This window comes from Grampus griseus (genome assembly GCF_964374135.1).
Source record: "Grampus griseus genome assembly, chromosome: 12".
Classification (NCBI taxonomy): Eukaryota; Metazoa; Chordata; class Mammalia; order Artiodactyla; family Delphinidae; genus Grampus; species Grampus griseus.
In genome coordinates, this window is record NC_139006.1 from 81,526,890 (window position 1) to 81,540,276 (window position 13,387).

General features: G+C 41.4%; 1 protein-coding gene across 1 annotated transcript in view; it reads right to left on the bottom strand.

Moving 5' to 3' along the window:
* Window positions 1-11,951, bottom strand: part of CD226 (CD226 molecule) — a gene marked incomplete at its 3' end in the record, with an annotated part of 85,111 nt that extends 73,160 nt beyond the window's left edge. The window contains exons 1-2 of the mRNA XM_082668278.1: window positions 11,891-11,951; window positions 11,259-11,597 (exon numbers count right to left, since the gene is read on the bottom strand). Coding sequence (XP_082524404.1) covers window positions 11,259-11,597; window positions 11,891-11,936 — 385 coding nt within the window. The 5' untranslated portion in view covers window positions 11,937-11,951. The remainder of the gene's footprint in view (window positions 1-11,258; window positions 11,598-11,890) is intronic.
* Between the last annotated feature and the right edge of the window lie 1,436 nt (window positions 11,952-13,387).

Genomic DNA, 13,387 nt, shown 5'->3' on the forward strand with positions numbered 1-13,387 from the left:
TTTGTGAAGATTGCATTGGTGGGCCATGCCCTGGAGGCAGTGCCCCGGCTGCATTTCAGGGCTGCAGGCTCCCTCTTCCTTGTTTCCTAGTCTCCCATCTTTCTTTTTCCCCACCTCGAAATCATCCCACACGCAGCTGCTAGAGTAATGGCTCCAAATAATGGCTGCAAACATGACCATGTGACTTCCGCTGTTTGAAAACTTTACTAACCACCAAGGAAGTTCAAAACTAGACCTTCCACCACTGCCCTTCCTCTAAGCTTGTGACCAAATGTATTTTTCATTTGCCCCAAATGCAAAGAGCATTTCCCTTTCATGGGATTTTTTCCATGAAGCATTTTTTTTCTGGAATCATACCTAGATTTCCAGCCTGGTGCAGGCACCTTTCAATGTCCCCCAAACCGGAAGTAACCTCTGCCACTCTCAACTCCCCAGACATTGTTCTATGCTACTTATCAAGTTCCACTGTACATCACGGTTACTCAGTCCTCATGTTTACATAATGTATAGTACGTACCTCCCCTCTTAGATTATAAACGTCTCAAAAACAGTGACCTTCTTACTCATTTCTTCTTCTCCTCATAGCAAACTGTAAATGTCTATTCAATGTATTTAGAAAGGGCTTACAATTCTTTAATTACTGTTATCAACATTCATCCAATAAAAGACTAGAACATCTCCAAGTGTCATTTGAACAATAAGGTATAATAATTTGCTCTTTGGTTCAGTTCTGCTATTTTCACTGAAAACATAATAGTCAGACTGTGTTAAGAATAAAAGTTCAAACACTGTCAGCTCAAAGAAACACAATACCAGTAATTGGAAATGTTTCCATCTTATTAAATGTTCATTCTTTTAGGAACCATTTGTAGGATTTAAGGAAAATAAGAGGAAGAAGTAACAAGTCCTATGCTCAATAAATACTCTTTATTTATATTTACTGACTTATTTAAATGAGCAACTATGCTTTTTAAAAGATAACAGGGACATAATTTGAGAATTGTGGTGCCACAAGCTAATGGGACACAAAACGGTCTCATTTGGGGACATACACTAATGTTACTGAGCTCTGCCTCAGAGACAAGTATTGAATTCCCTGGCTGTTTCTCAAATGAAAAATGGTATACATACTTTCAATTGTAGCACCCAGTTTGTAAAGAGAAATAAATGTCCTCTCTCCATTAGTGGAATGAATTAGGTGGATGACTTAAAATTTTCTGAAGTTTTGGGTTCTTTATATGTCAAGAAGGAAATATCCTAAACATATGCATACACCTTCAGTAAGCTGTTCTGGAAACGTCAGTGCTGGTAGCATATAGGATTTCATGTAGCCTGTCAAGAAATGGAACAAATATGTTCTTAAGGGGTAATTTGCTGAAATGAGAATATTAAGTTTCTTAAGTATTCTGCTAGTTAAATGCACATAAATGCTCACAGAATTCATGCCCAGACATCATCCTTATTGGCCCTACTAAACCCAGCAGGTATGACGTGTATAGCTATTTACAGTGCTATTAAATGTGAATATTGCATCTCACATCTCCATCCTTAGAAAGCTTTCTATATCAATCTTCTACAGAACATAGGTCTTTCTCTCTGGGCAGATTATGCGGAAGACTTTTTTTTTTTTAATGTAGGTTGGTTAAATAGCTTAAGTCAGGGAAAATTTTCTCACATTGAGATTTATTGGATTGTGAGTAATCTCTCAAGGGAAGTGCCAGAAGCCCCATCAGCTGAGTTATTTAATTAAAACTATCGTGGAGTAAGTAGGAGAGATGGTGCGCAGGGGAATGATTTCTCATTGATCCCTGAAGGATGGGCTTGATAGTCTTAAAATTCTTAACGGTTTCAAAATCTTAAATGTCTTCAGAAATGTTCTCGAAGGAACAGAAAAGCTATCCTGTTTGCAACCTCTACTCCCTATAAAAACCAAACAAAAACAAAAACCAGCAACCAAGAGCAGAGCTTAGAGACAAGTCTTCTTTCTATAAACGCTAAACCAGCTGCCCCTGGACAGCATTGGCTCAAAGAGAAAGCGGGCTGCACAGCCCTAAGCTTCTGGTCCTGAGAGCTTGACCTTTTTCCTTCTTTCTTCAGTTATTTATTTTCCTTTCGCTTCTTCGTTTTTAAATTTCCCAAATCCAGCATTTTTAACTCACAAAATTTTTTATCATTTTTACCCTCCATCAGAACTGTGATCTGTCAGGATGCACATCCCCGTAAGGTCTCTTTGAAGGTCCCTGACGCCTCTCCCTAATCCTACGAGAAGTTTCTGAGAGAAGATGTGGTGAACACAGCTCCATCGGGGCTGTTCTCAACCTTTGATGAGAGGAATTTTTTTTTAAAGAATCTAGAAGCCGAGATGGTCCAGGGGAGGGTCTCAGTGTGCGTGGGCCCAGCAGGTTCCGATTACCCGGAGGGGTTCTTACTCACAAAGCCACGATCCCCACCCTGCACTCACACCACAGGCCAGCAGCACCCACTCTGCAGAGGAAGCATGTTCCAGAGCCCGCGGTTGGCAGCCGCCCGAGTGCTGGGGAGAGGGGGGTTGTGGTCACCAGTGATAGAACACTTGTGGTCACAAGTGTTGTCTTGATCGCTGAGGGCTGGAGGAGGAAAACCCAAGAACTGTGTGTCTCCGCTGCACGAAGACCATCTCCGAGGGCCACAGGGGAGCCGGGGCTCCTGCTTCAGCTGTAATTCATCCTCGAGCCAAAGCCACCCTTACGCTATGGTCATCTTGGAAATAACAATAGCTGCTCAAGGAAGGGTAGGGCTTGTGGAAGTAAACAAAACCACCACAGGCAAAGATCACAGCCAGGTGCCTCCCCTGCTCTGGACCGCCTGAGTGGATTTCCCAACAGGTCTAGGGAAAATGTCCTCTTCTGGATGTTGACCCGGCTGAGAAGTGGGAAAGCCTGGGCGGCCTCGCAGGGCATGGAGGTAGCACAGCGGACACAGGCCTGTGCCCTCAGGTGGACAAGCAGAAAAAACTATTCTCACCAAACCCAAATGGGTATTTGTTCCTGTACGTTAAACTTTACCTGCCATTCAATTGTTGAATCTAATTTTGTATATCAATCCAGTATTGCCTTGTTTCAGAGCTGTTTTTTATGTCTCCCTTTCTGATTTTTTATTACAGAGCTTTACCCCAAAGCCTGAGCACTGAATCTCGTGGTGATATGTGCTCTCATGCATCTCCTCCCTGGCTTAGCAAACGAAAAGCAAGTCAATAAAAACAACCTTGGCCCGGGTTCTGGTAACTAGTCCACTTTCAGATTCCCATAAATTTCACCCTTGAGAAGTGCAGTGACCATAACCTTGCTTTCCACGAGTCTTAAAATGCTCTTTATCATTTGCCTTCTCTATGTACTATTTTATTTAATTAAGGAGTGAGATTTCTCAGCCTTTAAAATGTTTTTGGGGCTTCCCTGGTGGCGCAGTGGTTGAGAGTCCGCCTGCCGATGCTAGGGGACACGGGTTCGTGCCCCGGTCCGGGAAGATCCCACATGCCGCGGAGCGGCTGGGCCCATGAGCCATGGCCGCTGAGCCTGCGCGTCCGCAGCCTGTGCTCCGCAACGGGAGAGGCCACAACAGAGAGAGGCCCGCGTACCGCAAAAAAAAAAAAAAAAAATTGTTTTTGTTTTCATCAGTTGGCTATTTCTTATTGATACTACTTAATATCTTTTCTCTTCCTTAAATGAAAAACTGCTGAAATGTAACATTTCACAGAACCCTTTTTTATTCTCATATATGTATGTGTATAACACAGTTATACAGATGGGGAAACTTTCATGACTTATTTCTAAGCTTGTAAGAATGGACCTTAAGAGAGTTTATTATTTATTAATATTACCTATTGTTATCTATTAATAATTATTTATTAATTCTTCAAACAGTAGATATGAAAGAATTTTTTTCTTATTCTTCTACCTCACTTAAAAACAAACAAACAGGGCTTCCCTGGTGGCGCAGTGGTTGAGAGTCCGCCTGCCGATGCAGGGGACACGGGTTCGTGCCCCGGTCCGGGAAGATCCCACATGCCGCGGAGCGGCTGGGCCCGTGAGCCATGGCCGCTGAGCCTGTGCGTCCGGAGCCTGTGCTCCGCAACGGGAGAGGCCACAACAGTGAGAGGCCCACGTACCGCCAAAAAAACCGCAAAAAACCCAAAAAACAAACCCAACCTCAAAGCAAAAGAGAAGCATCTGACGGGCAAAGCTGAAAGAATCCAGCAGGGACGAAACATGCTGGTATGTATTGGTGACCCATGTAACAGGAGAGTAGGAAAGACTCTTTTTCCACGGCCTCTTAGCCCTGTTTGGAATTTCCACTGACAGGCAAAGAAGGCTTTTAGACAAAGGCTTCCCCTCCATCTTTTTGCACCTTTCACTAATATATAAGGTAGTGCAGTTTTCTTCTTTCCTTCTGAATTTGGGATAGATAACACACAAGCTGAAATGAGAGTATGAAAATATTCTCAAGATACGTTGCAGAATATAATTGCATAACCCATCTGGGTCCCTATGCCTTTGAAGCATTAAGTCAACATGTTGAAATAAACCATGAATTTTAAACCCGAATAAACTGCATTCATTGCTGATCAGTCCTATGTGTTGGCTTGCACAGTACGTTAAAGCAGAGCCAAAGTTATCTATTTCTTAGATAATATTTAAAGCAAGTCTCCTGAATGCTACTCCGCCCAGCTCCAGGTCCAAATATTCTGACTTACCTCCTTCAAGGTAAACTTCAAATTCCCCCCTTTCAGGGAATCTATCCTGAGTTTCCCGGTTGAAAGTAAATTCTATCCTCTGAACTACAATAGCACTTACTCTTTGCTTTACATTATAATTTGTGATATACAACTTTTACCTCCCCTAAAGCTCTGCATTCTGTTTAGAGCTAAGATCATGTCTTTCTAGCTTCCCCACCACAGACATTATCTTGAATATAGTAGGTTCTCAATAAGACTGGATGAGTGAATTAATGGATAAGTGAATTCGGTCCCACAAATCAGCACACCCATTTCTACAGCCAGATCTGGGCCACTCCCCCATTTCCAGATTTAAATAAAATTTAAATCCTGAGATCGCCCCAACATCAGAAAAAAAAAAAAGTAACTGGCAAGAGAAAAGCAAATACTGACGTTGACGGGAATAGAGATAAGACCCATCTAAGACCGAGCATGGATGACACACAGGGAGCCCCATCCCATCCAGGAAAGAATGAAACCTTAAAAAGGAGACAGTGAGGAACATCCCGTGTCAAAGTTGAGATGAGGGGGTTGGAGTGTGGAAGATCACAGAGTGAGAAATCTATGTGATACAGCAACACAGAGCACCAGAATGTGTGGAGGGGACCATCTAACCCTCTCCTGTACACACGAGCTAGGAGGAAACCCATCTGGCTCCTACACCAGTTACGCATCCGTCCTGCATCTCGAGTCTCCCCCGCTTCTTCCCTCCCTCCCCTCGCTATGCCCTCTCCAGTCTTTAACACGAATGCTCCCCCCACTTCGATGTGACCACCCTTCAATGCCACGGCCTCAGCTTCTGTCCCCTGTACATGTACTTTCTTAGTTAACCATCTTCTTCACGTGTGCTGGGTGATCATCCAGATGACTCCAGAATTGGTATTTTCAGTCCTGAACCTCATTATCGTTTGTCATTCCATAATTTCAGCCGTGAGCTGGTCAAAGGCTACCTTACAACTCAATGCATCTGAAACTGAACTTATTTACTCTCTTCCAAGCCAAACCGGTCTCTTAATTTCCCATCTTTTTAAGTGAAACCATCATTTTTCAGTCCCTGAATCATAAAAATTTGGAATCCTTGTTTTCCCTCCTCCAGACCTCCAAGCCAAATCAGAATGAAGATCTTACCCTTAACTTAGATAATTACCTGTGAACTGCTCAAAATTGCAACTGTATCCTTCTTCACTGTTTTTATTAGAAATTTAACAGACTTGAGAGAAGTTTCATAAAACATTTTTAAGACAGATGGGAAATAAAACACCTGTATAAGAAAAACACCTGATTGTGAACTTGGAAGACCCTTGTATTCCTTCCTGGTTCTATCTCCTTCCTGCCTGTGCTTCGGAGATCTGCTTTCCTTAGTTTTACCACACGTTTGTATCTATAAATAGCATATTGTTTAGTTGCATGTCTCTAAACTTTAAAGGAAAGGAATCATCCCCTACGTGTTGTTTTGAAACTTGCTTTTTTCTTTCACACAACGTTCCCCAAATTCATCCCTGTTGATGAGCCTCGCGAGCAGTCATTCATTTGTTGGATCTGCTGCCTTAACACAGTGATCTGCTGCCTTAAACATTCTCAGGCATTTCTCCTACATGTGGGCAATCCCCAGAATATACAATAGAGAGAATGATTAGGTCTTAGGAATGGGGTTCTTTAGCTAGCGAATGCAGTGTCATTTTCCAAAATAGATGTGATGGTTAATTTTAGGTATTAATTTGGAGGGTGGTTTGGGATAAGATTAACATTTAAAATGGTGAATTTTGAGTAAGCAGACTGGCCTACATAAGGTGGGTGGGCCTCATCCAATCAGCTGAAGGTCTGAATACAACAAAAAGACTGGCCTCCCTGGCCTCCTTTCCGCCTGCATCGACACCATCACTGGTTTTCCTGGGTCTGCAGCCTGCTGGCCCATACGGCAGTCTCCATGATCACATAAGCCAGTTCCTCATGATAGATGTCTTTCTATACACAGACACATCCTATTGGTTCTGTTTCTCTGGAGAACTCTGAATATTACCAATACCAATAATACAGTAGACCCACCAACGTACACTCCTACTAGCAGTGGGTAAGTGTTCCAATCCATAAAATAATAGTTGTTCACCCTGCCCCTTAAACTCTTCCCCTTCTGTAAGGATGCAACTAGTTTAAGCTTCTAGGTGGTGAAAAAAAGTGGTCATTATGTGTCTGCATCTGAAAACATTCAGAGACTTCCCACAGTCTACACTGCAGGGTCAAGTTCCAACCCCATTGGGCTCAGCAACATGGGGCCGTCCCATCTTTCCAAGTTCTTCTCCGACATTCTCTTGCCCCATGGGCTTCGGCTTCTTTTTTAAACATAGGATCTACTGTATAAAACCTTACTTGGGGCCCCAGAGCACCTCTGCTGTAAGAGCAGAGAGAGGGTCCCACTGTCACAGTTTCTTCCTCACCCTCAAGGCTGCCTCTCAGGCAGTGAGGGGCCCAGGAGCCCGGGTGAGACCTACCCCTCCTAGAGCTCCGTGCTCCAGGCACACCATCCAGTCTCTGTCCCCTGCGTGAACCAACTTCCTCATGCCTTCTCCACACCACCAGTACCCCTGGAGACGCCCTTTTCTCTTCTTCCCTCACACCCGTCTCTCGATGCTAAAAAATTCTTGGTACAAACTATTATGTATTAAATAAGCTACAAGGATATATTGTACAACACAGGGAATATAGCCAATATTCAATAATGACCATAAATGGAGTATAAGCTTTAAAAATTGTGAATCGCCACATTGTACACCCGTAACTTATATAATACTGCACAGCAACTCTACTTCATTTTTTTTTTTTAATTGTTCACGTTCACCCTGCTGGTGTCAAGCTCCCCTCCCTCTCATTTCTGGCTCTTTGGAAACACCAGCTGGTGTCATCCTGGTGCCGCGGCTCAGCAGCTCAGCAGCTCAGCAACCTTCAGTTGATTAATGACCCTGAACTTCAGTTTCCTCAGCTATATAATGTGAGCACGCTCATCTCCCGCCTGGTGTTTCACAAGCATTAAACGAGAGGACAGGCATTTACTTCACACACAGTAGGCACCTAATCAGAGTTAGCTAGCAGAGTCTTGGGGGTGCGTCATACATCTGGGGGGACATTTCCATAAATATAACTACGTTTGCCATAAGTGACTAGTAAAGCCAGAGACACATGGGTTACGGTAATTTTCTCCACAACCCCACTTCCACCACAAACTCTGCCATGAAAGGGCTGCCTTTGAAATGTCACCTCTCGAGTCGCCTCAGCTATTTTTCCATGAGGCAGTGAAATAAATGCAGCCATTCTTGCCATTAAATGCTCTAAATCAGCTACTGATTAAGAAATGCCTGTTCTGAAGGTAACTCATGTTTTACCATAATTTTGCATTAACAGTATCATTTATCCAGAATAAGACATCCAATTTGCTCTTCAACTCTGGGCTGAAAGCTCAAGGGGGAGGGAGGCCAAAAGGACAAGCAATGATGGATGCTTCCTCATTCAAGGCCCCCGCCGGCTCCTATGCCCCCAGGCCGGCACTTTCCATCCTGTAATCGCAGCTCTGTCCAGTGGACACAAACGAAGTCTGAGAACTTGAGCGGATTACGGGACCTTACGTCCCTTCAGTGTTCTCACTCGAAAATCAAGGTTACGTCCACAGTCAAGTGTGCAGGGGGCGTTAAACGAGAAGACCTGGATAAGGTACTGATCAAGTTCCTCACACATCATCAGCTTTCAGTGCACAGGAGAAATCAGTATATTTAGAGAGCATGTGGCTCAATTCCTTCACCTTTTTGAAGATCTTAACGATCTATTATACAGATTAAGATTTCTGGATTCCAAGTCCAATCTTTCACTGTTAGATAGATCATCAACTCCCCCTTTATGTTATACAAGCATGTGATATTTGTAGATCCTAATATGTTGTTAATAAAGCACAATGGAAGAATTTAAGTATATTTAAGGTTAATTTAGTATATTTAAGGTTAAGTATATTTAATGTAAATACAGCTACTATATTTTACAAATTCACTATCATTCTTAGTTTTAAAAAAATATGAAGCTCTCCAAATCTCAAAAGTGAATGAAATGCTCTCACTGGCTGGTTAATGCAATCTATTCTTTAAAAATATAAACGATCAAAAACAACAGCAAAATATGTTGAATACCATCAGATTCTAATCTGAACTAGATGGAGAGTTGGCCGCCCCTTTCTTGGTGACTGACTGAAAATCTCACCACTGTTTTTGAAAAAGCCCCATGAGGCAGAGCTCTCCCTTTTCCTGTCCTCAAAATAATAACAGGAGAAATAAATCTGGATGATAAAATTAAGAAAATATTGCCAAAATCATTCATACATGATGCTAAAAATCCTACTTTGGTGTGGCAACCATAATTTAGTTCTCAATAATTTAGTGCTACCCTCTATCCTAAATCTTCACAAGAGGTCAAGCTACCTGTTTTTGTTTTGTTTTGCTTTTAATAAAAATTGCCTATGTTTAGGGCATATACAACAAAATGATATGTGGAATGATTACTATAGTCAAGCTAATTTACACATCTTCTCCCCATATAGTTACCATTTTTTGGTGATAAGAGCACCTGAAATCTACTCTGTTAGCAAATTTCCAGTGTTCAAGACAATGATATTAACTATCATTAATGTCTTCATGCTGTACGTTGGGTCTCTAGACTTGTTCATCCCGCATAACTTCAACTGTGTACTCTGACCAACATCTATCTCCCCCGTTCCCCACCTCCCCACCCTGGTAGCCACCATTCTACCGTTTTCTTTTTTTCTTCTTTTTTTTTTTAATTGGGGTATAGTTGTTTTACAATGTTTTGTTAGTTTCTACTGTACAGTGCAGTTCCTTGTGCTATACAGCAGGTTCTTATTAGTTATCTATCTTATACATATTAGTGTATATATGTATATATGTACAATATCTTCTTTAGCCATGATGGACATTTTTGTTTTTTTAATATTTTAATTTTATTGGAGTATAGTTGATTTACAATGTTGTGTTAGTTTCAGGTGTACCTGTTTTCAATTGGTTGTTCTTTACAGAAATCGGAATAACCTGATTTGGGACCGAAACTACAAAAGCTCACCACACGAGGCAGGGTGGGGAAGGGCATGTATTTCTGGCCATGGTGGCTCAGGCCATGTGTCAAACAGCTCACCCCTAAGACCCTTCCTATCCTCTCCGTCACTTGCATGGCTAATCAGAGTGGACTATACACTGAAGACTTGCAAACAGCATTTAACAGGTGGCTGCACTCAACAGCAAATGAGATCTTGCCTGGCAAAATGGAGTCTGTAATAAGTAAGTATTTAACTAAAGAGATTTTGCTAATTGACACTCCGTAAGCCTCACCCATATACACAGAATTATTATTGAGCTTAGCTACACCTAAACAGAAAGGGAAAACCAACACATGGGAATTTTTCTTACTTCCTGACCATTAGATATTCCTTATATAGTACTTTAAATTGTTCTTTTATAATATGGATTTCTTAAAAAGAAAGCACTATATCAGGTGGTATATGATGTGCTCTGCTGGATGTCTATTTGGGATATAATTTGAGGGACACCAGACAAGAAACACACAGTCCCAAATTATTTCCTTCCCTAGACTATCTCTGACAACTAAAAATTTCATCACTAGTCATTTTGTATCAAAAGACTAGGAAATAATAACAGTGACAGTAATAATAATACCTACCATTCCCCGACTACCATGGGCCAAGTTCCTTACATATATGATCCCTAAACCATTCAACAAAGAGAATGGTATTATTAACTCAATTTACTATTCAGGAACCTGAGATTAAGAGGGACTGAGCAGCTAATATAAGGTTATAAAGGAAGTAAAGGCTATAAAACCCAAGTTTTTCCAACATACCACACCCAATCCATGTGGCTATTACTTGTAGAACTAACTAAGCTTCAAACTACAATCACTGGTAGACACGGCAGGAAATACTTCAAGAGATCATTCGATTCTTTCTGAGATGACAGCTTGCAATTTCTGAAGCATCTTCTCTAGTGAAACTTGGATGAAGCTAAAAACAGAGTCAGTGCTTGAACTCTGCCTAGGATTCACTAATAAGCCCAGATTTGGTGTTACAGAAAGGACTCTGAACAAGCAGGGTTGGAAACAAAAGGAAATGGGACTACGTCACAGGAGGTGTCTGACCTCTGAACCCAAACATTGCCAACATCAGCTTAATCTAGGTTCAAGTTCTCATTAAGACAAGATAAAACCTATGCTTTCTCCCATGACATTCGAATTCATGAGACGCTTCTTCTACCCAGAAATGATAACACATTAAGAAAAATGGAACTGATTCACAGTATAATTTCTTTGAAACAATAATATAGAATCTAGAAATGGAATTGGAAAATGGCACAAAAATATGATAAAGCATTTCACAGTTTCTACTTGGTCTTTACAGAAACAAATATTGTAGATGGGTAAAAAGGTAAATAAAAATTTCACTTACCTGATGGAACCACCTGTATCACCTTTTCCCAGGTTCCATGTGGGAAAGTATGAAGAAAGCAGGAATAGAAGCCAATGTCCACCTCAGAGGCATTATGGAAGGACAAGGTCATATCGTTAGAGGCCGTGGTTGAATTTGAAAAGTAAACCCTATCAACGTACGGCTCTCTTATGATCACACGGTAAGTAGGGTTGAAAATGGCTATGGACTCTCTCTCCAGTGTCTTGATCTTGAACCACTCCATCTGGGTTAAAGTGTCCTTTGATGGATACACACATTCTAGGGCCATATTCTTAGCAAGTTTAACAGTTGTGTCCCAAAATATCTGTTCACATCCAGCTGAAAGACACACCATAATGTGATCATGTGAATTCAATTAGACCTGATGATTGAAACATCAAACAGACATCTGAAGCTTACTCTAGACCTAGCAAGATAGTAAAATTGAGGCTAACAGTTTCTACCTTAGTCTAAAAAGGTTTCCACTGCTGATAATTGGTATTTACAACTTGTAGCTTTTCTGAACAAGTGAGAAATTATCTAAGCCAACTAAGGGCATTATAAATTCTGAACATGTCACACTATAAGACTAAAAAAGGAGTAAATTCTTTAAATGAAGACATTATCTTTACCTTTGTATACATAAAGAATAGCCAAGAGGAAAGTAAGGTAATCCATCTCTGGAACCTGTTTGGGAGGCCAGTCTACAGAAAGACAATTTATAATGTCACATTGAGAGCCCCAGCACGATGCACTGTTTCCTTCCTCTCAGATCCTATCAGCAGTGTCTTCTTTATCTGAAGTATGAACACAGGAAAAAGGTCTTAGCTTCAAAGTCAGGTTTGCTCTCGTACAAAGATGGGCAGATTTGAGTTACTTCTCTCTCGGGGAAATAGCTTATTTTCAAGCTTTCATTTTCTACAAAGATTCATTCATTCGAACAAACATTCTCTGAGTGCCTGCTCTGGGCCCAACTCTGCTCTAGGTGATGAGGATACAGCAATTAATTAAAAAAATATATCCTTGCCATAATGGAACTTACATTCTAGTGGGAGGAGGCAGAAAATAAAATAGAGAAGGACAAAATAGAGTTAGGTGGTAAGTGCATGAAGAAAAACAAAGCAGGACCGGGATGGCGTGGTAGTGTTCCCCCATGGATAGGAGCGCTGGGAAGTCTGCACTGAGAATGTGAGATTGGGGCAGAGTCTACAGGGCACAGGAAGGGGCCTGCAGCTCCACCAGCATGGACGGCCCATGGGGCATGGCCTTCCTGTCCCCTCTGCCTCTTCGCTGACCTCAGGCATTTGCTTAGGGAGTGATGAAGGGACCGCTGAAGGCCCTCCAGATTCCAAAGTATCGTGGCTCAGGGAATATACAAATCCACAATTATCGTTGATTTTTTAAAACTTTTTATTTTGAAATAATTGTACAGTCACAGGAATTTGCAGAAATACTGCAGAGAGGATCTGTGTACCCTTCACCTAATTTCCCCCATGGTTCTGTCTTATATAATCTTAGTAGGTACGTCATTGCTCCCTTCCCTCTCTTATAAAATAACAGTTCAGTTGCCTAAGAACTTGCTGGGAACGTATAACCACGTCAGCATAAAAATATATTATTGCCTCTGTAACAAGAGGCAACAATGTAAGAATGCATCTGACCCCTGATGAGAGGTTCAAAATAAAAGAGGGTAAAAATTGAGAAAAGCGGGGGCAGGCACCACTAAAGACAACTTTGCCTGATGCTGACTCTGAGCCTATGTGATTCCATCCCAAAGTTCACCAGCAGGTGTCTTCTCCTTAACATCAGTATCTAATGTGGGAACTTTCTCAGGAAACATGAAATCAAATATGAAATAAAAAATGTAATGATAATCAGAACAAAATTATAATGTGTCCATATAATAACATATAGTGCTGCCTTATGGTTACAGAACATTCTATTTTCCAAAACCTTTCACATCTATATTATCTGTGCCTATAACAGCTCTGTGATATAGTCAGATGAAGTAACTCTCATCTCTGTCTTGTAAGTAATTTAATGAAGCAATTTGATGAAAATTTTACTGAGCTCTACCAGGTACCCTGCTTAGGTCCTGGAGACACAAGCATGAGAAAGACACAGTCTCT